Genomic DNA, 23,427 nt, shown 5'->3' with positions numbered 1-23,427 from the left:
AAATCGCACCGGACAAGAGCGACTGCCAAAATCCTGCGAATGTAAACGCGGTTCCCGGCCAGCAGATGGCGCTGCGCGACGGCGCACCGGGCCCCGCCGTCCAGCGTGCTGCTCTGTATGTGATGTATAATGCGCCAAGTAACTTTAACAAGTCTGCCACTCCGAAGGCTCGCTTCCATGGAGGCGACTGTATTTGGGTGGGGGGATTAAACCCGAGTGGGATGAACACACGGCGCCCTGAAGCCCACGAATGCGCCACCGTGCAGAGGCGGGTCGTTCTCCATCACTGACGCGCCAAGGCTTTTATTTCCTTAGGTTAATAACATGGGACCTTTTTTTTTTTTTTTTACTAAGCAATAGGTAGACAATTATCGTAATTCCCGAATAACGACAGCAACAGCGGCAGTAAGAAATGTAATTCGTTTTTTTATTCGGAATAGAGTTTATGTCGCCTTTGGTCCCGCGTCTGTCGCGACCTCCCACCAGAAGTTGACATCTGGGCGCGACGTGCCCGGCCAGCCTACAGGTAACAACGCGCCCTTTATGAGGAAGGAGGCGAGGGATGAGGGGTGTAGCCAGCTGAAGGATCCTGTTTCTCGGAGTCACTGCGGAACCGCGGCGCGGCGGCAGGCGACGCCGGACCGGACCGGACCGGACCGGAGAGGGACCTTCTGCCGGACAGCGGCGGAGAAGCGGTACGTTTGGGGACACGTATGTTGTGATTGCACCTCCTCGACCAGGCTACCCCTCGTCCCCCCCCCGGAACTTTGGCAGCATTTCTTGGTGTCACTTTCTCATCTCATCGCAAGCGAGTGTGTGGTTCGACTCGACAGGCTTTAGAAATAGTTGGATTTTTCTTTACTCGCCCAGCTTCGGTGATATTTGACGTGGTGCGGTGGGTCCCGCAAAGGGGATGCTGGGTGATGAAGACGTCTTAATAGGACTGTTGTTTCAGCGGCGCTTGTGGGAGACCGGTTTCGCCGTGTAATGCAGGCAGAATTCGATGTTTAAGGCGATTTAAAGTTTTCAGATATGACAGTGTCATACAGGAAGCATTCCGACGAGGAATTTACTTTTAGGCTGTTGGCAGACATCCTGAACCGCTCCTCGCATATAACGTTTCCCAATTATTATGCCACGCCCACATCTCTTCCAAACCAGGCACTTTTACCGGCATTATGATTTCAAACGTTATTAACATTTACATTTTACATTTCTGGCATTTATCAGACGCCCTTATCCAGAGCGACTTACAATCAGTAGTTACAGGGACAGTCGTCGTCCCCCCCCCCTGGAGCAACTTGCTCAGGGACATAATGGTAGTAAGCGGGATTTGAACCTGGGTCTTTTGGTTGTGAAACGAGCATTCCTATTCCTAATGATGTTCATTTTTTAATGACTGCAGATTTTACGTCATGCGGGCTGTGTTATGCCACTCCCCCAAAGCTGCAGGTGGTGCTGTGGGCACTTTATTATTAGTATTATTATTATTTTTGCATTCAACTTATTAAGAGCATTATTAAATAGGGTTGTCGTACGTCACTGGGACTTGGCATGGTAACTGTGGACTATAAAAAAATCGGGCTCCATTGCCCACCAATTACCTCCTTGATTGCTAAAAATTGTACAGTGAAAGCCTGTGGTATCTACAGTGTTTAATAATACAGTCAATGAATGTGACCCGTACAGCGAACTAGAGGAGTCAGTTATCTTTAGAATTTGATAACTGTGTGTATGAAGACTATGTTGGGTCACTGTGTGCTTTTGGTTGTTTCATCACTGAATTAACTCCGTTTCCATTTTCACGCCATTACTCGACAATGCTATTTACAGCCATCTCACTCTCAATCCTACATTTGTTTAGTAAAAGCTTGTGTTGTCCCATGTTCCACGTGGACAATTTGCGTGTGGTGTGTGTTATGTCACCAGTCATGGGATGCAGTGTAATGAATTCATTTGTTCTGCCGTTTGCCAGCCTGTTGTCCACTGATGCACAAGCTCCATAGCTCCGGTTTCAGAGCTGTGGAGAACAGGTGCTTTCTTTCCTTAATGTGAGAGGATCACCTTATCCATCGCCACTGCTAATGATCGCCATGGGAACAGGAAGACGAGTGGATAGGTGATCTCTGCTGATTAGAGAGCCACAGACACGCAGCACAAAAATGTTGCGGGTGGGAACCAGTCACCAGTTCAGGCTTTATAAGTCTCTGTGACCTTCAGGTATTCTGTTATTTAAAAATGATCTATTTTTAATTAATTATTACATCAATTATTATATCTGTTATAATCCCTACATGACATTACACTTCAGTCTCTGTTAAACTTTTACAGGCATTATTAAACGTTATCTATGCACAGTTTCCTTCTTGAACATTCAGTATCGCTTGCGCAACAAGGATGAGCAACATTGGTGTAGTTGTATTGCATCTAGAAAAAAAGTGAAGTGACTGTGATACACAGCACACGGAGCACGCAACAAAATGTGTCCTCTGCTTTTAACCATCACCCTTGGTGAGCAGTGGGCAGCCATGACAGGCGCCTGGGGAGCAGTGTGTGGGGACAGTGCTTTGCTCAGTGACACCTCAGTGGCACCTTGGCGGATCGGAATTCAAACCGGCAACCTTCTGATTACGGGGGGGGGCGCGCTTCCTTAACCGCCAGGCCACCACTGCCGCAAGGCCATCTCATTTACATTGGTAACTTAAGTTGGACTAAGATATATCACTCTGGTGCCAACAAAAATGGAAAAAAATATACGCTGCACTGTGTTGCACTTTGCTCCTGGTGTAATATTGTTCAATGGCAGGCCAGTTTCCACCTGAGTCTGTAATGTATTTGCAGCGACTGCGAAAGTGCGAACCTGGGGCACTGGCGCCCGCAGCACCGCCTCACTGAAGTGGGGCCAGGTCTGGATCTCTGCTTTTAACTTGATTACGCCACCAAGTTAAGTGTAATTTCATGAAAGGGGAGTTTGATCTCCTTGTTGGTCATGGCATTATGGTAATAAGGTGTTTATGGTGGCAAAATTGTTTTTTAATTGTTTCACATCCTCTAATTACCAGCGAACATCTTGCCAAAGTCAAGCCTTTTTTTTTTTTTACTGAAGACCCCTCGTATTGTTCCAGCAAATCACTTTTCCCACAGAGTTCACATATAGTCCTCATTACATGCCACACAGGCCCTTAGCTGTGAAGTGAGCTCTGTAATTCACAGATTTTCTCGCTCAGCCGAGACATTAGAGCAGACTTGAGAATTCCATCTCCTTTAATTTGACTCCCCTGAGCGTTCTTTATGTGTTGTTTGTTTATTGCCAGAGAGAGATGTGCGGCCTCAGTGGAACTAAGTAAAAGGAAGTGTTTGTCATTTTCAGTGTGTTGTAGTCCCGTGTGACGCGCTGTGGCATTCTTCTGATGTTTTTAGTGTATAGTGTGCATGCGGGTTTTGAAGAAGATTTTAATTCTGTATGGTTTGTATGTGTGTGTGTGTGTGTGTGTGTAAGTGTGGATGTATATGTTTTTCTGTAGGGGTATGTGTGTTTCACGGAAAGGCCAGATGGCAAGTTGTTTCCAGGGCCTGGCATGAGGAGGGGGCAGTGAACATCACCCGAGGGGGGGACATCAAAGCCTCCTCTCTCTCTCTCTCTCTCTCTCTCTCATCAGTCTGTTTTCTTTTGCTCATCTCTCTTGAACGTAAGTCAGAGCACGAGTAACACCTGGAATTACTTTCCCTGATTACCTCTCCTGTGAGCAGTAGCAAAGAAAACTGTAAAATGTGACCAGGGCCTGGGCCCCCACGGCCCTCTTCAGAGCAGAGAGAGAGGCTCTCTTCCCCGATATCCTCTTCTGTTCCATTAGACCTCTCAGACAGATCCCATACATACTGTGGCCTCGCCCCCTGGGAGATGGGGATCCGTCTCTCAGGAGAAAATCATTGTGAGTATGAGGCTGAACAGCATGATGCGGGCTTCTCCTGTGCAGAGGCCCTGTGACTGACATGTGTGTTTTTCTATAGGTTTGTGTGTGTGTGTGTGTGTGTGTGTGTGTATATATATGTCAGATCAGAAGGGATTCTGAGAATAAAAAGAACCAATAAAAAGTGCAACTATCATCCTGTATCATTCATTCGACCATCAGCTAACAACCTACAGGGTATAATCTCTGCTGAACACAAACCCCCAGGAGCTTCACGTTACTAGCTGTGCCAGGAAATTGTAAGAGCAGAGGAAAGGAAGTTGTGGCTATGTTGAAGATAGCACCTCACCACACCAACTGTAGCCCACCAGCAGTTGGGACAGAAGAGGATCATTAGGAAATGTCTCTCTCACACACATATTTCCATCTAATGAAGGGTACCATTATTCAGAGGCAATGGGAGGAATTTAGAAAAAGTTATTTCTGCCTTTTTTTTTCTTCAGGCACTTTGTTATACAAAAATAGATATATAGATATATATGGTTACTGGGATCTATTGCTATCTATGTCAACAATTATGCAAGTATTCATAAGTAATTATGTACATTTTAAGTTTTTCTTTTTCTTTGTTATGCTAGCATGATGTAGTTCTTCTTTCTAACTGTGTGCCAGATCATATTGTGATAGGTGAAGTGGTGCAGAATAGGTGCCAGTGGCCCTAAATCAGTATGCTGCAGCATGGTGTGCTATAGGGTATGTATATTTCATTGCAGTTCGAACCTGTGGATCACTGGAGCTGAGGCCTGAGAATGGCAAGTTTTGCAGAATATGATTATGGTCTACTGCAACGTCCTTCAGACTGCAGACTCCTTATCTGTGCAGGAACAATTTTAGTACGGTGCCTAATTGTATAATTAGTCATAAGACTATCATACCAGGGCCTATAGGGACCCCTTCAGGGTGTAAGCTGTAGAGCAAATACAGAGCCTGAGGATAGGGCTGGCCCGTGTTTTATTTATATATATATATATAAAAAGGCTGAAGATCTACAACACCAGACAGGAGTCTGGCAGCACGTTTCCCAGCAGGACATGAGATCACGACTGCTGCAGAAGATGGATGATGCCCATAAGAAAAAAAAAAAGCCAGCGCCCATCACTTCCTGTCTGGAGTACAAAGCCAGATTGTAATAGTGCAGCTGAAATGCCATGTGCATCTCGGCGCTAACAAAAATTCAGAGTGTCGGTGTTCTGACCATCTGATTCACTTACACAGATGGACACGCTGAATTTCAATTACACAAGCCTTTCATTCAGCGACAACCGTCACCCTCCACTCTGTATGTCTATTTAGGACTACGTCTATGTTATATAATTACTCTGAACCATAAAATTCACAGATTCGGCATGGCACAGAGAGCACATCAGGAGTAACATTAATCCTGCTCTGTCTCAGCCCATTCCTCCCCGCGAATCACCATAACCGGAAAAGTCAGTGGTTTTGGTTCACATTCAGATTGTTGAGCTCTTTTCCTCCCTTATGAACTTCTTTCCACTGACTGCACAGCCGTTTTTGCTTTGGTTAGCTAATGTTAAAGCTAATTTATTACAAATCTATGAATTAGACAAATCTTGAAAAAAAAAAAGTGGTCATCAGGATTCTGAAGCAACCCTAGGCACAACTTAGTCAACAATCAGCCAGAAATATTTGGATCAGTCGGGTAAAATTCAAATTCAAATTTTATTTGTCATGTACACAGTCATACACGGTATGATATCCAGTGAAATGCTTGTGCAACTTCTGTAGATCTCAATATTAAAAATATTACAAATCAGGTATTTCTGTGAGAAACTCTCATTAATACTTTCTGCATTTGTACATTTCAACTTATGCTGCAATTTTACTGTATACTGGGTTCTGACTGGACTATTTTAAGGGCACAACTGAAGGCTCAGGAATGTATGAGGTGCATCTCAAAAACAAGAAAGGAGTCCTTTTCTAAGAGTTCTATTTCTGAAACCCAGAAAATGAACTTTAATGTTTTTTTTCTTAACAAAATTTAAAATGGAGGGATGATTGAAAGCTTTCATGCATTACACTAACTCATCCTGGACCTATTAAAACCACTCCCATTATTACATCAGATGTGCAAGCCTAGTGCAATCTCCTGTCTCTTCTCTTCCTTCTCCATTTCCATCTGCTTATTTTGCTTATAACTGTTGACATCACAAACACAGTTTCTGCTATAATCATTGTGGTATAATATCCACTGGGTAACCCAAACATACAGATGATCGGCACTTTAACTCCCGCATTCAGGATGGTTGAACGTCTGACGCTGACGCTAGTGAACATGCCCTGCATCTCAGGCTGTCTACTGGTGTATATGTAGAAGACAACAACTCACTGACTTCTAGATATAGCAAATAACTTTGAGAATTCAGACCAACAGGGATCCCTCCCCAAGAGCAGGGTTTTGGCCAGCAGTCTCTGATACAGTCCAGTATTCACTACTGACATAATTAATCCTTTCATTAAAGCCAGCCTCCTGGAGCCTGTAAAAGGGCCAATTGTGCAGTAAGTCAACACACACACACACAGTTACTATGCTACTATATGTTAAATAAACATATAGTAGATGTCAAACACTTACACTGTGTGGCAAATGCACATCGCACTAGATGTGTGCATGTCTGCTTATGAGTGCATATTCCTAGGCAGTATGCCTGTACATGAGTTTTGTTATCCCAGATACACATGTTTGGTGCAAGGGTGCAGTGTGAAAGTTTGAATATGTGTGCGAGTCTGTGTGGGGGTGTTTGTGTATGTATGCATTTACAAGCATGTGTATATGTGCATGTATTTCTATATAGATACATATGTGTGGGTGTGTGTGTAGGTTTGTGTTTGACTATGTCTATATATGTGTGAGTGTGAGTTTAGAATACAGTGGTTCTGTTCTTCTTGTGCTCTGCTTGTCAGGTGTGTTCACATGTGGCTGCTTTTAGCACACAGACCCTATTTTCCCACATCAGTGGCAGCAGTGTTCTCTAGGACTTGCCTCTTGATGGCTCTACTTAACAATGTTTGGTATGATCTAGGCTTTAGTGTCGTGCCCAGGAAAGCATGAACTCTGAACTGGGACACTAAACGCTTTATGTCAGACGTTCATTGTATTGATTTAAATTGTTATTAACATCATTGGTATCACGTGATCTCTGTTTTATATTGCATATGAAGTCATAATGCAAAAATGCATTCCAATATGGTACATGTAGATATTAATGCAAAGGTATAATAAACATTTTTATACATTATTTAGGGAGCATTATATTTTAAAGCAGTGCTGATTTCAGCCTCTCTCAAAGGATGGTTAAAAACCTGGCAGACACTGTGTTGTTTTCTTGCTTTTTATCCAATAGGCAAAAGCCCTCAGGGGCAATAAAGCATGTTTACCATTTACGAGTGTGAGGGTCATTCAACTTTAATGTTTGAGAAGCTTTGGCCTTGATGGCAAGAGCACTGATCATTTCCAGAAGATAGTGGACTAAGGAAATGCAAAGTTGAAGACTATAAGTCACCTCTAATGAGTTCATACGGCACATTTTGTGAGAAATTCAGCATGTGAAGTGATAATGCAAGCCCAAATGATTATTGACAGAGAGAGGCCGTTGCCCATAATGTACCACTGTACTCAATTTACATTATAATACAATAGGGTGTAGAATACCATTAGGAATGGCAACAGCTATATCTTCAGAACACCAGTGCCAATACCAAGAATTTTTGCACTGTTGCATTTTATGGTCCAGTAATTGGGTTTGTTGCAATCTGATCATATAAGCATTCAGGTAACAAGTCACTTGTGACTGGTAAAATAGGTGACCAAGATGCGGTATGCTGTGGAATCATCACACAGCCTGGTCAGAATGTAGTACAATTTTGCAATTTTTTGACCTTGAGAGTAAAAGCATGTCAATTATTTTTGAGAATTTTTCTGTAATCTATTATTCATATCTATAATGACAATTAATAATCTGAAACTGTTTTATTACAGATTTTGCATGTCATGTATTGCCATATGTCTGTTTTTAAGGCCACTGGGGCAAAAGATGGAGAAGCTACATCAGAATAATTGACATCTAAACATAACCCATTAAACAAATGACTCCGGTTCCCAGTAGAACAGTTTAATAAAATTCCCTCTAATGTTACTAGGTCACCAGGGGACAGATTAATGGGTAATCTTTACAATTTTAATTCCATTCTAACACAGTGCCCTAAACAAGAGTGATTCCTAATATATACATCTGTTTTTTTTCTGACTCACGGTATGAACTTGAACTTGAATGAGTTCCAATGAATTTCCCAGTACACCTAAACAGCACAGCCTCTCTAATTATAATGAGTTTAGAGATACATTAGTTTATTAAAGTCATGAGTCAAAGTAATTTGCTTGACGTGAACATGGATCAATTGCCACAAGAAGAATTGCATTAAATGTATGTGAAAAGGATGTGAATTTTAGCAAATCAGACAAATTTGTATGCATGCCATGTTGTATTAACAAAATATATTGAATGAAGATGCAGAGGTAAAGAAATTATGCAATTTTTACCAATCTAAACTCTTTTTATTATCAGCATGAATGTGCTAAAATCAGAAGGCAATAAAGGCAAATGCTTAATTGTAATATTTATGCCTGTCTTCTCTATATCTTTCTTTTTCTAGGTGTCTAAATCAAGATGTGATTCTATGGAGGAACAAACTGACTTTATTTGGAAAGTCACATTTTTGTGATATTACACAACATTGTGATTTAAAATCTGAACTCTTAATGAGTTTGAGAGAAGCAGACTGGGGATTTTTGTTTCCAGAAGACATGCACCATTCACAGTCTTTACTACTGGAATGAATGTGTCATCATCAAACATGAATCCAGCAGGATGCCATTCCAGACATTTTCTCAGTCTCCTGTAACACAGAGGAAAGGACATTTTTAGTCATGTGTGAGTCAGGACTGTGACACTGGAGAGAAAAGAGGGAGAGTTAAGGAATTGCACACTGACTGAGCCGTATTGAGAAAGGATTACATCCATGGAACAATTTTGATCGTATTGCCCGAGTGGTACTGTCTTTGTATAGTGACTGCCCTGGAGCCAGAATAGTTCTGGAATTTCTGCCTTTGAATGTAGATCCAAGATGCTTCAAAACATTTACCTTAAGGGGATGTGTGCCAACTCCTCAGACCCTGCGAGCTGATTGATTTTGGCTTGTAATTTCCACACTGTTCTCCACCCACTGCAAGCTGCAGAGATGTTGCGGAGGGGCACGTTTGCCCGTCTAACTCGTATCTCTGTGGCACTGATGGTGGTCTGCTGCTCCTTGTCCCTTCTATACGTGATCAGCTGCAGTCCCCAACTGTTCATTTTTGAAGAGCCAACTGGCGGGCCAACAAGCCTCCATAGTTACCATGGTCTTCTGCAGGATCGGGAGGAGCAGCAGAAGCTCCACATCAACAGCTTGAAGAAGCAGATAGCCCAGCTGAAGGAAGCGCTTCAAGAGCGCGGTGAGCAGCTCAACGCTCTGCAAGATAACGTGAAGAGACATGGGACAGGAAAGGGGGAGATGGTGAATACAGAGAAGAGTCATAACTCTGATCTGGAGGAGTTCCTCCGTCGGCAACTGACCCAAGCAGAGGTCCACCAGGCCACACGGCTGCCCAACGAGTACGCGCTGGTGCCCTTCGAAAGCTTCACCCTGCAGAAGGTGTACCAACTGGAGATGGGACTGACACGGCACCCTGAGGAGAAGCCAGTTCGTCGAGACCGGAGAGATGAGCTGGCAGAGGTGATAGAAGCAGGACTGAAGGCCCTGAACACCCATGAAGAAGGAGGGGACAGCAAGCAACATGGCAAGGTCTACACCACCACAGACTTTGTGGAGGGTGAGTTACAAATATTTCACAATTTTCTTATCGTTCTTATCTAACCTAGAACTTTTGGCATGCATAGTGATGTGTAGAACATAATGCTTGGAATTATGCTGGTCTGGCGTCTCCCAGGGTGAGGAGCATGTCCCAGAAGACAAAAAGAAAATCAACAACATCATTTATTTCTTATATAGCCCATATATATAGTCTCAGTGGGCTTTGAGAGGTCCTACAGTTCACACCCCCACACTTGACCCACAGGGGAAAAACTCCACGAAAGGAAGAGTAAGCAGGTAGAGTAAGGTAGATAGAGGAAGGTAGATAGAGGAAGGTAGATAGAGGAAGAGTAAGCAGGTAGAGTAAGCCTGCATTTGGTGTCAGTGCAGGGCTGGTAGAAAAGAAGGAGCGTATAACCAAATCAGTCTTTGTGACAAGAAGCATAGAAATATAAATGTAAATGTACAAGTCCAGAAGACGTTCCAACCTATTGTTATGATGTCTGGAATCCATTTCACTATCTGCTGATTATAGTGAATGCAGCAGCACAATAGCTCATCCTGTTACTGAGCGTCAAATCACCAAAGCCAGGAAATCCGGGTACAAGAGGAGCCCTGAGCAGCGGTAGGAAGTGAGTGCAGCTGCAGTGCGTACAGTCACAATATCATCTCTCAGTTTCGCCTCTCTGAAGAATGATGGGGGGTCTCTACTTTGAAGGCCAGCCTACTGTCAGGGCTGCAACAATCCCAGTAGCACAGTTTCAGAAGGGACAAAAACCCACCATTATACAGAACACCATTGTCCTGGAGGAGGGCTTCTTCATTCAGGCTGATGGAATTGCCCAGAGATAGAATAATGCTTGGTGCCCCAAGAGCAGCCTGGAGTTAAGTTTCTTGTCTCCAGTGCTTCTAAACTGAAAATGTTGTCACAATGCGAGAGCTCTGGCATTCCTAAGCTATTCATAAACTGGTTTAGAATGATTGATGTCCTTACAATGCACCTTGGCAAATAGACACAATTTCTTTGTTAAAACTGTGTTTGGGTAATTAAATGAAACTATGTGGTATTTGAGACAGAAAAAGCAATTTATATAAAAAGCAATGTTATATGCTATATAACATTAATTAGAATGAATAACTCAGTCAGACAAACAGTACACAATGCACACTGTTTGTGAATGTATGCATATGTATCTGTATCGCTATTTAAATCTAGTGTTTCATTGGTTTGTGAAAATGACGAACAACGAGCAGCAAGCGAGTTAATGCTAAACAACCATGAGCTGTGTTATAGGTTAAATGTATTGAACAATGCTTAATTTCGGAATTGTTTTCTAGCATAAATGTCCTCCTGGTGTTATCATTTTTAGCCCACAGGTTTACCAGGGCATTGTCTCGCTGTTGGGAAAATTATATTTCATAAACTATTATTCTATTACAAGTAAATTCCTTTTCGAAATGCTTTGCATTTTATGAGAATTGCTTTGCTACTGGGTGGCAAGGTAACCTTGATGGGAAGTCAGAGTGTCTGCAACATGAATCAATGTGTTTCTTGTGTGGTGTTAGGTTTACATTACCTGACACCTGTTTAATCAAAGTGTCAAATATTTATGAAATGTATTTCTTTATTATACCACAGTTAGTTTCATTCTGGTGAAGAGGAATCCTGAGAATGAGAGAATCGGTATCTCACTCACTTCCCTCTTCCCACCAGGCATCTCTCGCATGGAGAAGGACAGGGGGACTCTGTATGAGTTGACCTTCCGGGGCGAGCAGATTCAGGAGTTCAGAAGGATGGTGCTCTTCCGCCCCTTCGGCCCACTCATGAAAATGAGGAATGAGAGAGTGAATACGGCTGGTATGACCATCAACTTGGTGCTGCCACTATCTCAGAGGGCTGACAAGTTCCGCCACTTTATGCAGAATTTCAGGTGAGAGCATAAATGCCATGCCCCACTCCCAGTTGTTAAGCTTTTTTTAAATGAATAATATGACATGTATTTAAATGTTTTTTTACTTGCATTTACAATAGCTGCATGTGGAGATATTTTAAATTCTTCTTAACTGCAGACCTGGAAACATGAAAGGTCCTCTGAGGTCATAAGAAACTAACCTGAGCAAACATTTCGCCTTCATGTTTTAAGGTCCCAGTGTGGATTGGATTTGATTTATGCCTAAGAGAAACTCATTTTGAAAGTTGTTCTGATCTCACTACAAAGAAAAAACTAAATACATCAATATACAAATATACAAAATACAAATCCAGAAAACCAAACCACTATTTTAAAAAGCTAAGCTAAAATCCATAAATAGATTTTTTACTTTTACATCTATATATCATTTTATATGACTGTGTTGGAGAATAATATAGCAGTTGTGTATTATCCATGAGAATGCAAGGCAATTTAATGCTTAACATATGAATTTAATGCTTAATAATGAATTTGGTGTTGCTTTAGCCTTGCATCCCCTACTTCCTGTCCCCTAAAGCTAGATGGAATTAGTCAAAGGCATTAGCATGTCAAATTTGACATGCTCAATAAGAATGTGTCCTGTTTAAAAGACAGGAATTTCAACCCCTCCCACACTCTTTTCTACAGAAATGTGTTTAGAAACCAACCACTACTGTATAACAATAGTTTTTATAGTTTATAGCATAGAGTTAGTTAAATAATTATAATTAAATTGGACAGGAAAGACTTGAATACATAATTTCAAATAAGATTTCTGACATATCCCATTGCATAATATCAACTCAATTTTATATATGTCAATTAAATATCAACTCAATTTTACACATGCCCAGACTCATTCCATGTGGTTACTGCATTAATAGAAATGTAGTTATAATAAAGAGAAGCTGTGGGCAGAAGGGGAAATGGGTCTAAAGAGAGTGAACGGAGTGTAGTGCATAGAAGAAATATTTAAAGCAATGAAAATTAATTGAAACTAACTTTAGATTTTTATTTTTTATTGTCCATACCGCTTTTAATTTCTGGTGCTGTACACTTGTCGATTGGCTATGTAACACACTGACACGAGCAGTACAAACACAATCAATTCTTTTCAGATAAAATAACATTATATTTCACTGAGACACATGTCCTTATATATGTAATAAAATATATTTTGTGTCTGTGTTTTGGCCGCTGGTGCGACTGTCTCTGCCTCTGTTCCAGGGAGGTGTGTTTGAAGCAGGACCGGCGTGTGCACCTCACCGTCGTCTACTTCGGGCAGGAGCAGGTGAATGAGGTCAGGCAGACCTTGGAGAATACCTCCCGGTGAGTTTTTGCGGTGTCTGTTGTGAAGTGGGGTTGCCTTGTGAACTCTATCTACTCCGTTCTCACCAGGGAGCAGGCAGCAGAGAGGAAAAAAGACAAAGCGTCGAGAAAGTTGTTTGATGAAAAGTCACGTGTTCAACCTGAGTTTGTGTGTTGCTCCTCCAGTTCTGAGACAGTTCAGGGTCAGTTCAATACCTGCCGTCCTTTGCGATATCATTGAGAATGATTTGGAACAGCATTTATCTTTATTAACATTTTTTGTTATGAATATGTATGAAACTGCAACGAAACTCAGAAGATGTGCAGTAAGTACAAGCAGTCGTGAACTAAATCATTTACACAAGCTTTCCCATGATCAGTAGTGCTTCTGTGTCTATAAACACCAGTGTGTGCGTATGCACACATGCACATGCGCTCATGAATGATGCAACGCTGAGCCAGCCCTGGGGCATCTCGGAAATTGAAGAATTGTGGCTGCAGCTCAGTGGGGGACTGACCTCTGGTGCAGATGGAAAAAGTACAGGTTCCGCGATGGCTGAGAGAGTTCACAAGGCCCTGACTATCTGTCGCGGTATCAAGAGCTCACTAACTAAGCTCACTGACTGATGAGATCTTCACTCATCAGTCAACTGGCAAGGCAGAAAGGAATGTTGTTCTTCTTCTCAGTGCGGCCAGACACTTGTTTGTTTGAATATGAGATTTTTTTACATATGTAGTTAGGTGATGACTGAAGGAAATAAAATATAATTCAGTGTCAGACCTGTTCTGTGAATGGGATCATCATTATCCTGGAAGTTACACCACCACAAAGATATTTCATCATAAAGATAACAATGATCACTCACAATCAATCAGTATCTTCTGTGTACCAAGTGGACGAGCAACTCAGACAAATGTGTTTCTCTGCTCATTTATTCACGGTTCTCTTTCCTTCCTGTGTAGAAATCACCAGAATGGCTCACTGCTGCCTACAACATTGCTGTGGTTGCATAAGCTTTTATCTCATCTCTCAGTTAGTCCCTGTCATCAGGGCTCTGATCTCTGAGTGTACAGACTTTTTCCATTTCCAGCTTTGTAGTTGTGATAGCCCCACATGAGCTCAGACACTGTTGGAGGGGATGTATGTGCTGCTGCATTAGTCACAGCCAATTATAGGGCAATGGCAGTGGCCACTGAGTCAATATCATCCTTCCAACCGCGGGGAAATCGTTTCACACTGTCACAATTTTTCATCCCATCCAGAGATTACTTTTTGCTGCACCGATGTGATGTGCAGCATCCTCAACTCTACACTCTCTGTTCTGCTATGTTACGCTCAAAGAGACAGACCAAACGAGAAGCATTCATGTACTTCAAAACCCTTGCTGAGATTTAGGATGGACTGACATGTATATGCTGGGATGGCAAATCGATCGGTGGTCATGAATAATTTGTGACTGTTAGAGCTGGAGATGGCAGAAAGCAGCTCAGTATCCAGCATTAGACACCGAAATACCCAGTAACAGTGCAGACGCTTTATATCCACGGTACTCAAATACCCTTATTTTTCAATGTCTGGCCATGTCTGACAGCAATTATATTACATTGGCTGGAGCTGCTGGCTGAGCGCTGATGGCTCGAACTGAGCCCAGATCTCCTGTGTTTCAGCCATTACCCGTAATTCCCTCCCGGTAGTGGGTCAAGAGGAGTAGATTTCCAGATGAAAATCTCACCGAGGGCTGTGCTCCTAATTAATACTGTTCTCCTGATTAATACTTTTCTTTAGGTTTGAGATACAGTACAGGCCAAAAGTTTGGACACAACATCTCATTCAATATTTTCTTTATTCATGTATTAGTTATGTACTTAACAAAAAAAGGTGAAATAACTGAAAATATGTTTTATATTCTAATTTCTTCAAAATAGCCGCCCTTTGCTCTGATTACTGCTTTGCACACTCTTGGCTTTCTCTCGATGATCAAGAGGCGGTCACCTCAAATTCCAACAGTCTTGAAGGAGTTCCCAGAGGTGTTTAGCACTTGTTGGCCCCTTTGCCTTCACTATGCGGTCCAGCTCACCTCAAACCATCTCGATTGGGTTCAGGTCTGGTGACTGTGGAGGTCGGGTCTCCACTTTTTGTTAAGTATGTAACTCCACATGTGTTCATTCATAGTTTTGATGCCTTCAGTGAGAAACTACCAATGTAAATGGTCATGAAAATAAAGAAAACACATTGAATGAGAAGGTGTATCCAAACTATTGGTCTGTACAGTACATACAACATTACGTGTGTTATCACCAAGGATGCATTTTAGAAATTCATTAAGAGTATCTTACAGCACATCTAGGAGATGAAATTCACTTCATGTGTGATGTCTGACAGAGACTGGAAAATAAAATAGGGATTTTTTTTGCCTCTGTAATAAATGTATTAAAACCAAGTAACCTTGTTCTATGGTAGCTCTGCTAACTAGACCCTGTGTTTCGAACCTCACATTATTCTCTTGGTCATTGTGGTTCTTTTACTAAACTACAACAACATAAACAATCCAGTGGAGATATGTGTCTTAAAATGAAAGCTCTGAAGCTTGAAATTCTGCCTGCTTAAGTATGTGTGTGTGGAGACAGCTAACCACTCCCTGATCAATGTTGACTTTTCAGAAGCAGTTAAAATAGCATTTCTACTATGGTGGATTAAAGTGGAAAACATATTTGTCTCAAACTGAAAGTTCTCTAGAGAGCCTCTCCCTCCTTTCAGTTGAAAATAATAGATATCCGGAGGCTTGTTTCTCTTGGCTTTCATTTCCAGCAGCTCTGTTTATGATGTAAGGACATTTCTTCTCTCCTATTTCCCATGACTCTGATCTTTGATAAAGAAAAAAAACTTTGTGTTAGTCAAACTTTCTAAAAAATCTGATATGATGTCGGTTTTGTGTAATTAACAAAAGTCCTTTCATTAAATTTTTTCAGTTATGGGTCGTTCTTTATCTGTTCATTTTTACATTGTAGAACAAAATGTAATACTCCAAACTATGTAACATAGCTATGACACACACAAAATGTTGTGTTGTGTTCTCTCAATCACCTTAAGCAAGAAGATGGGTGTGGTTTTTCAACAGTCTTGAATAATTCCTCTGTTAAACATTTGTTGGCTGCTTTTCATTTCACGATCACACAATGAAGTGTGTATTGCATTCATGGAAGGTGACTTTGGAGAACCTGATTCATAAATCATAATTTGTTTTCTTAAGCAAAAACAAACAAATAAATATGTTTCCAGTTTTAGATTCCTCCATTGACTGGTAGCATAGCGTTTCTGGTAGAAGTTGGTTTCTTCACCTGTGACTTTATGATTCGAAGAGAAGGCTCCAAAACAAAGACATCACAATCCGTTTTTAGATCAAGTTCAGAATAGTTCCAGACCAAGCATACATGATTTTTTTGAGCATACATGAAGTTTAAGTCCAATGTGAGCTTTATTGTAAATTTCCCACTTGTGGGACTAATAAAGGTTCATCTTATCTTATCTTATTGTCATTACAGCTACGTACAGGTTAGACAGTACACAGTGAAACAAAACAAAGTTTCTCTGGAACCAGGTGCTACATATAACATTTAAACAATGTTAATAGGCAAACATAGACAATAGACATAGACAAACCGGACTTGCAAATAAGGGACACAGGCAGCGCAAGCGTAACATCTGACAAAAAAGGTAGATAACAATGAGACAGACAGCGCTAAAAAGTCGAAATGAATAATGAAGGTTAAGTAAAAATAGTGCAAATACTGCTGTGCAAAATGGAAGAGTGCAATAAGGGATAATATTTAGTCAATCTAACAGAGGTAGTGTGTGTGTGTGTGTGTGTGTGTGTGTGTGTGGCAGTCCAAAGTGGAAAGTCCCTAAGTGTCAATACATGTAAACTGTTTGATGGGCTGTGGAATAAAGCTGTTGCACAGACTGGCAGTGATGGTAGGAAGGTCAAGATTGGTTGATCAGAATGCTTTCAATAGTCCCTTTTTAAAAGGTGGTGAGGATGGATGGTGGAAGATGGACTTTCCTCAGCCTTTGCAGGAAGTAAAGAGACTGCTGGGCATTCTTGGCTGTTGAGCTGGTGTCCAGGAGAGGTTCTCCTTTGGATGAACACAGAGGAACTTAACAATGTCCACAAAAGGTCCGTCAATGTTCAGTAGAGAGTGGTCCCTCCGTTCTCTTTTAAAGTCATCAATCATCTCTTTCGTTTTGTCTGTGTTCAGAAACAGAATGACCTTACACCAGTCTGTCAGTTGTTGCACCAACTCACTGTCAGTGAGTCAGTTTCCCGATCAGATGCTAAAGAATGATGGTGTTGAATGCTGAACTGAAGTCTATAAACAGCATTTTGCGCATGTTTGTTTATTACATTTTCATTTAAGGCATTTGGCAGATGCCCTTATCCAGAGCGACTTACAACGTGCTTCCATGTTACAATCAATGATATGATCAATTCTGGTTCACTAGGACCCCCAACTATGAATACAATCTTTTTATTCACTCTGATGTAGTTTCTACACACAAGTCAGACAATAAGAAGGTTACAAGTTAATCTAAATATTCTCTAAAGAGGAAGGTCTTGAGCTGCCGTTTGAAAGTGCTCAGTGACTGAGCTGTTCTGACCTCGAGGGGAAGTTCATTCCACCACCGAGGGGCCAAGACAGAGAAGAGTCTAGATGAGCGTCTTCCTTTTACCTTCAGAGATGGAGGGACCAGGCGAGCAGTACTGGAGACTCGGAGTATACGAGGTGCAGTGCGAGGTGTAATAAGGGCTGTGAGGTAGGATGGTGCTACTCCATGTTTGGCTTTGTAGGCCAGCATCAGTATTTTGAACCTGATGCGTGCAGCTACTGGGAGCCGGTGGAGGGAACGTAGCAGAGGGGCGGTGTGGGAGAATTTGGGAAGGTTGAAGATCAGTCGTGCTGCTGCATTTTTTTATTAGTTGTAGAGGTCAGATGGTACATAGTGGTAGACCAGCTAGAAGGGAGTTACAGTAGTCCAGTCGTGAGATTACTAAGGACTGAACCAGTATCTGGGTGGGCTGTGTTGACAGATAAGGATGGATTTGTCTTATATTGTAGAGAAGGAACATACATGAGTGGGAAAGATTGCTGATCTGAGTCAAGAAGGAGAGTTGGTTGTCTATTGTTAAGCCAAGGTTGCGGGCTGTTGTAGAAGGAGAGAGCTGTGAGTTGTCCAGGTAAACAGCAAGATCCTGATGTGGTGAAGAATCTGCTGGAATTAATATTAGTTCAGTTTTGGTGGGATTGAGTTTGGGGTGATGGGCTGCCATCCAAGATGAGATGTCAGTTAGACATGCAGAGAATATGGAAGCAGCATGTAGCATGAGGGAGGAAAAGAGAAGATGAGTTGTGTATCGTCAACATAGCAGTGGTAGGATAATCCATGTGAGGAAATGACCTCACCAAGTGGTCTCGTGTAGAGGGAGAAAAGGAGAGAACCTAGTACTGAGCCTTGAGGGACACCAGTGGAGAGTCTACTTGAGGCAGAGGTAGATCATTTCCAAGTCACTTGGTAAGATCGCTCATCAAGGTAGGAAACAAACCACTGCCATGCTGAGAGGTTGAGGAGAATGAGTACAGATGACAGTTTTGCCAATCTGGCTGCATGTAGCTTTTCAGAAACAGCCAGAAGGGCAGTCACAGTCAAATGAGCTGTTCTGAAGCCAGACTGGTTGGGATCCAGGAGGTTGTTCTGTGACAGCTGATTGTAGACACAGCGCTCAAGGATTTTTGAAAGAAATGAGAGGAGAGAAACTGGTTGGTAATTGTTGATGTCTGAAGGCTCAGCGGTGGGGTTTTTTTAGGATTGGAAGAACCCTTGCTGATTTAAAGGCAGATGGTACATGGCTGGATGTGATTGAGCTGTTTATGATTATGAAGAAACGAAAGGGATGAGGTCAGGAGAGATGGTTTGGAGCATTGGACAGGTGGTTGGATTGCCTGTAGATATAATCTGAATGATTTTCATCTGATGTGAGTTTAGAAAACTAATTTAGAGCAGTTGTAGAGTCTACCCTGTTATTGTCCAGGTGGGCGAAGGTCAGGTGCAGGGTGGTGCATTGCGCTCACCTTTACCCAAATAAAGATTACAAAATGTCACAGGTTCAAACACCACTTAATACCATTGTGTCCCTGAGCAAGACCCCGAGTGTCCCTAGGGGGGGTTGTAATACACTCTGGATAAGCGTCTGATAAATGGCATAATTGTAAATGTATTCCATCTTTAGTGCTACACATACTCTTCGGGGTTGTTTGTTTAACATTGATTTACTGAATTCAGTCATTGTATAATCCTGCCATGTTATTGTGTGTGTTTTAGGGAAATGAACTTCAAGAACTTCACATTGATTCAGCTGAATGAGGAGTTTTCCCGGGGCCGTGGGCTTGATGTTGGGGCACGTGCATGGAAGTGGGGTAATGTGGTCCTCTTCTTCTGTGACGTGGACATCTACTTCACTGCTGACTTTCTCAACTCCTGCCGCCTCAATGCTCAGGCTGGTAAGTAATGTTTGTGCTTATTGTGAGTCGGCTACATTGCCTCTGACAGATTTAAGAGAGTTCACTGAAAACTTGAACATACAATGAATACAAGGTGAGAGGAATGAAAGGTGTGGTCCTTTGTGAACTACGGTGTTTTTTATTACAGGTAAAAAGGTCTTCTATCCAATCCTGTTCAGCCAGTACAACCCTGCTATCATCTATGGCAGTCATGAACACATTCCTTCAATAGAACAACAGCTGGTAATGTGCAACATTTTGCTGAGATAACTAATAGGAATGAATTGTTTCTTCTTTTTACTTTACTTTACTTTACTTTTATCCAAAGCGACTTACAAGACTTCTTGATAATTAATTGATTTTCTGAACTTTTATGTAAACCTGAAGGGTGTCAAATAAAACTTTATTATTTACATATTTAACATAAATACATGTATGACGTTTTGGTCAGAAGTTAAAATACACTCTCTGTTAACATAAAGTGGTGGTGGTGGCCTAGGGGCAGTGGTGGCCTAGCGGTTAAGGAAGCGGCCCCGTAATCAGAAGGGTACCGGTTTGAATCCCGATCCACCAAGGATTAAACGCAGTGGACAAATTCCACTGTGTGCACCGTGTGCTGTGCTGCTGTGTATCACATGTGACAATCACTTCACTTCACTTTAAATGTCAAAGTAACTTTTAAATTCAAACTTGAATTCTTGTTTTTTTCAGTCATTAATATATTAAATGATGTATAAAAGGACAGCAGGATAGGGTGACAGGCACAATGACACGGCAGGAACAAGACACAACCAGGGTAGATTTATAAAGAGTAACACAGGTAAACAGAATCTGGAAACACAAGGTCAACAATAAACTCTGGACCGGAACATGGAGCCTGAAGTCAGGCCATGTCAATATGTAAAATTCTGACCACAACTGTGTATAAGCTCTACATTAGTAGAAAAATGGTGATAGTTTTTATGCTGTATAACATTTAACAAATAAGTAAATGATTCGCTAGGCCTTCATTAGAAAAAAGTATTATATATAGCATTATGTTATATATATATAGCATTATGTTATATAAACTTTATCATATTCATTCAAGTACACACTTTCATTTTTTACCAGGTCATCAAAAAAGACACAGGCTTCTGGAGAGACTTTGGTTTTGGAATGACCTGCCAGTACAGATCCGACTTCATCAACATCGGTAAGCCTTTCTCAGCAGTGCAACGATCAACTGCAGTGTTTCCTGCCCAAGTGGGACATTCCATCTGGGGGTTGAGAAATACTTTTGCATTTAACACACCTAAGCAGCTCCTTATTAGTATTATTCAGTATGCCTTTTAGAGTGAGATGACTGATTCAAGATCAGTGTCCATTTTATTTTATTATGAGGATACATGGTCACTAGTCAGTCACAGTGATGGTGAAAGATTGGTTTTAAACCATTAGGTGGAGAGCATGGGTGTTTTTTTCCCCATTACTTTATTACCTCATGAGACTGTTTCTGCCAAGTCACAAAATGTTATCTTTTCTGAATTATCTTAGCAATTTTTAAACACTGGCATGGAATAATGCACAATAGAATTTCAAAGTTGCTCAGAACAAAAGAGCTGAGACCCGTTTTACCTGTTCATCAGGATCTTGTGTGCTGACCTGTTTTGTGTGCTGTTTTTTTTTTTTTTTCATATGGTTTACATTTATGGCAATTGGCAGACCATTTAATTTAGTGCTCAGCAACTACAAATGAAGGTATCTATTATAGTGATATGTTTTAAGACCCTGTCCCTTTTTTTCAGGTGGTTTTGATGTGGACATTAAAGGCTGGGGGGGAGAAGATGTCCATCTCTACAGGAAATACCTACACAGCAACCTGCTGGTGGTCCGAGCGCCATCGCGGGGGCTTTTTCACCTGTGGCATGAGAAGCGTTGTGCCGACCAGCTGTCCCCTGACCAGTATAAGATGTGCATGCAGTCCAAAGCCATGAACGAGGCCTCACATGGCCAGCTCGGCATGATCCTGTTCCGCAGAGAGATTGACGCGCACCTCCGCAAACAGAAAACCCATTCCCGCAGCAAAAGGGCCTGAGGAGGGCTAGTGAGACAAATATTGGGAATAGGATCCTGATTCTGTCTCCTGTTTCTGTAGAGACAGAGAATACAACTCAAGTGTTTGTTGAGAGAATCATGTAAAACTCTCACTCTGAGCTCCTAACTCAGCCAAAATTGTAAATGTCAAAACACCTGAAAAGACTTTTTTGAGTCTTTTGGTTGGGCATGATTTTCTACTTTTGTCTGTTAGGAGCTGTCTTTGCTTTCATAAATGTATTCTTAGGGGATTGGAAAGAAGGCCTAGTGGGCCACCTAGTGTCCATTTTTAAATGGGCTTGAATACAACAGGCTTGGTTACAAAGTGTATTGTTTTTTGTACACAAATTTTATTTTTCTGAAAATTAAGAGGTCAGTTCTGACCAGTAAACTGCAGTATTGTAGCCGGTACTAGAAGAACTGTTGAATTGGTTAAATGAGACATGGGCCAGTCATCCCCATACTGGCCCAGCATTTGGAAGAGGCATGGGGAGGTGTTTAAGCCATTAATGATGAAACTTGATAATGCACATACATGAATGTTGTAAAAATGTGCTGTGCCTCTCTATCGCTAGGCAGCCACAAAATATTTAAGTTTTTTCATTGAATTCTGTGCATGTAGGAACATGTCCTTTTGGTTTATATGAAATTGTTGAGCTAAGCAGATACTGCATGACACTCGTGAAAAGCTCATGAATGAGATTCATAAATACACCTATAGTTACGACCAAAATGTTTAATTTATTTATTTATTTTGCATAATTAAAAAAAACTAAACTGGACAGGACAAATACTGTGATCAGCTCAGCCACCTTGAGTCATGTTTTGGGTAACTGCTTCTAGTTCTCCTCCATTGATACGTTCCTGATGTTATTTTAATATCTTCTCTGTCACAGACAGGAAATGATTATTCTGTATTCTGCAAAATCACCAGCAGGAAAACAATTAAACGAGACATTCTTTAAATGCATTAATATCAAACAGCAATTTTTTTGGAATAGGGTTTCCTCTGAGATGGACATTTCTGGTTCAGAAAGTAAAAGTTTTGTTTCAACTAGAGGGTACTACTCAGCTGGTTGAAGAAAAATCTCGGCCTGGAGTTTTAGATTCTGAACCTGAAATGACCTCTGGTTTCAGGTGATATTTCCTTAACTGTACAGCTCTCAGGGTCCTACAGTATAAATTAAAGCATTTCTTTCACTGTAGGTTTGTGTCAATCACCAAATATTTCAAATGAAGCAATCTAACTTATTGAAAAATTCTATTTCATGTGAAGATGCATTATGACTTGATTATTGATATGCATTACCAATTGAAAGAAATCTCCTTGTTTTCTTCAGTTTAGCTTTATTTCCTTTTTTTAGGATGAGAAATTATCCTAATAAAGTGATAACAAAAGTTGACTGAATCAGTGATTTTTTTAAATGTTCCTGCAAATAGTCACAGAAGTAGAAACAATTATTTCAGAAAGTGTTAACTCACTCACTTCCGATCCTTAACTTCTTAGTTGTGTTAATCTTCCAGACACTGGCACACACACACGCACACACACACACACACACACACACACACTCCATTCACTCAAACCTTCAGTCAAAACACACCATAACAAATTTTAGGTGGTGCCCCCAGAACGCCACTAAGTGGCGCAAGAAACGCTGTCGTGGAGGACTGAATGGTGTTATTGGTGTCGTTTC

General features: G+C 41.3%; 1 protein-coding gene across 2 annotated transcripts; it reads left to right on the top strand.

Annotated features, from left to right (window-relative positions):
* The first annotated feature begins 233 nt into the window (after positions 1-233).
* On the top strand, positions 234-23,128 carry csgalnact1a (chondroitin sulfate N-acetylgalactosaminyltransferase 1a). 2 transcript variants are annotated; one of them, XM_028974667.1, is made up of 9 exons: positions 234-315; positions 441-695; positions 8,643-9,858; positions 11,554-11,770; positions 13,019-13,120; positions 19,476-19,654; positions 19,803-19,897; positions 20,768-20,849; positions 21,442-23,128. In XM_028974667.1, the coding sequence occupies exons 3-9, from the start codon at positions 9,228-9,230 to the stop codon at positions 21,729-21,731; spliced, it is 1,596 nt and encodes a 531-aa protein (XP_028830500.1). In that variant the 5' UTR covers positions 234-315; positions 441-695; positions 8,643-9,227; the 3' UTR covers positions 21,732-23,128. The 2 variants fall into 2 exon arrangements, with proteins under 2 accessions (XP_028830500.1, XP_028830499.1); XM_028974666.1 differs by lacking the exon at positions 234-315 and having other exon boundaries at positions 362-695.
* Positions 23,129-23,427: the final 299 nt, after the last annotated feature.

This window comes from Denticeps clupeoides, chromosome 3 (genome assembly GCF_900700375.1).
Source record: "Denticeps clupeoides chromosome 3, fDenClu1.1, whole genome shotgun sequence".
Taxonomy (NCBI): Eukaryota; Metazoa; Chordata; class Actinopteri; order Clupeiformes; family Denticipitidae; genus Denticeps; species Denticeps clupeoides.
Note: the sequence above shows the minus strand (reverse complement) of the source record. Positions and strands in the feature narration are given on the sequence as shown.

Excerpts from the sequence above, each read along its gene's own strand:
- csgalnact1a (XM_028974667.1), top strand. The coding sequence starts at position 9,228 with ATGTTGCGGAGGGGCACGTTTGCCCGTCTAACTCGTATCTCTGTGGCA. Across the intron at positions 11,771-13,018 it reads CACTTTATGCAGAATTTCAG|GGAGGTGTGTTTGAAGCAGG; the intron begins GTGAGAGCATAA and ends CCTCTGTTCCAG. Across the intron at positions 13,121-19,475 it reads ACCTTGGAGAATACCTCCCG|GGAAATGAACTTCAAGAACT; the intron begins GTGAGTTTTTGC and ends TGTGTGTTTTAG.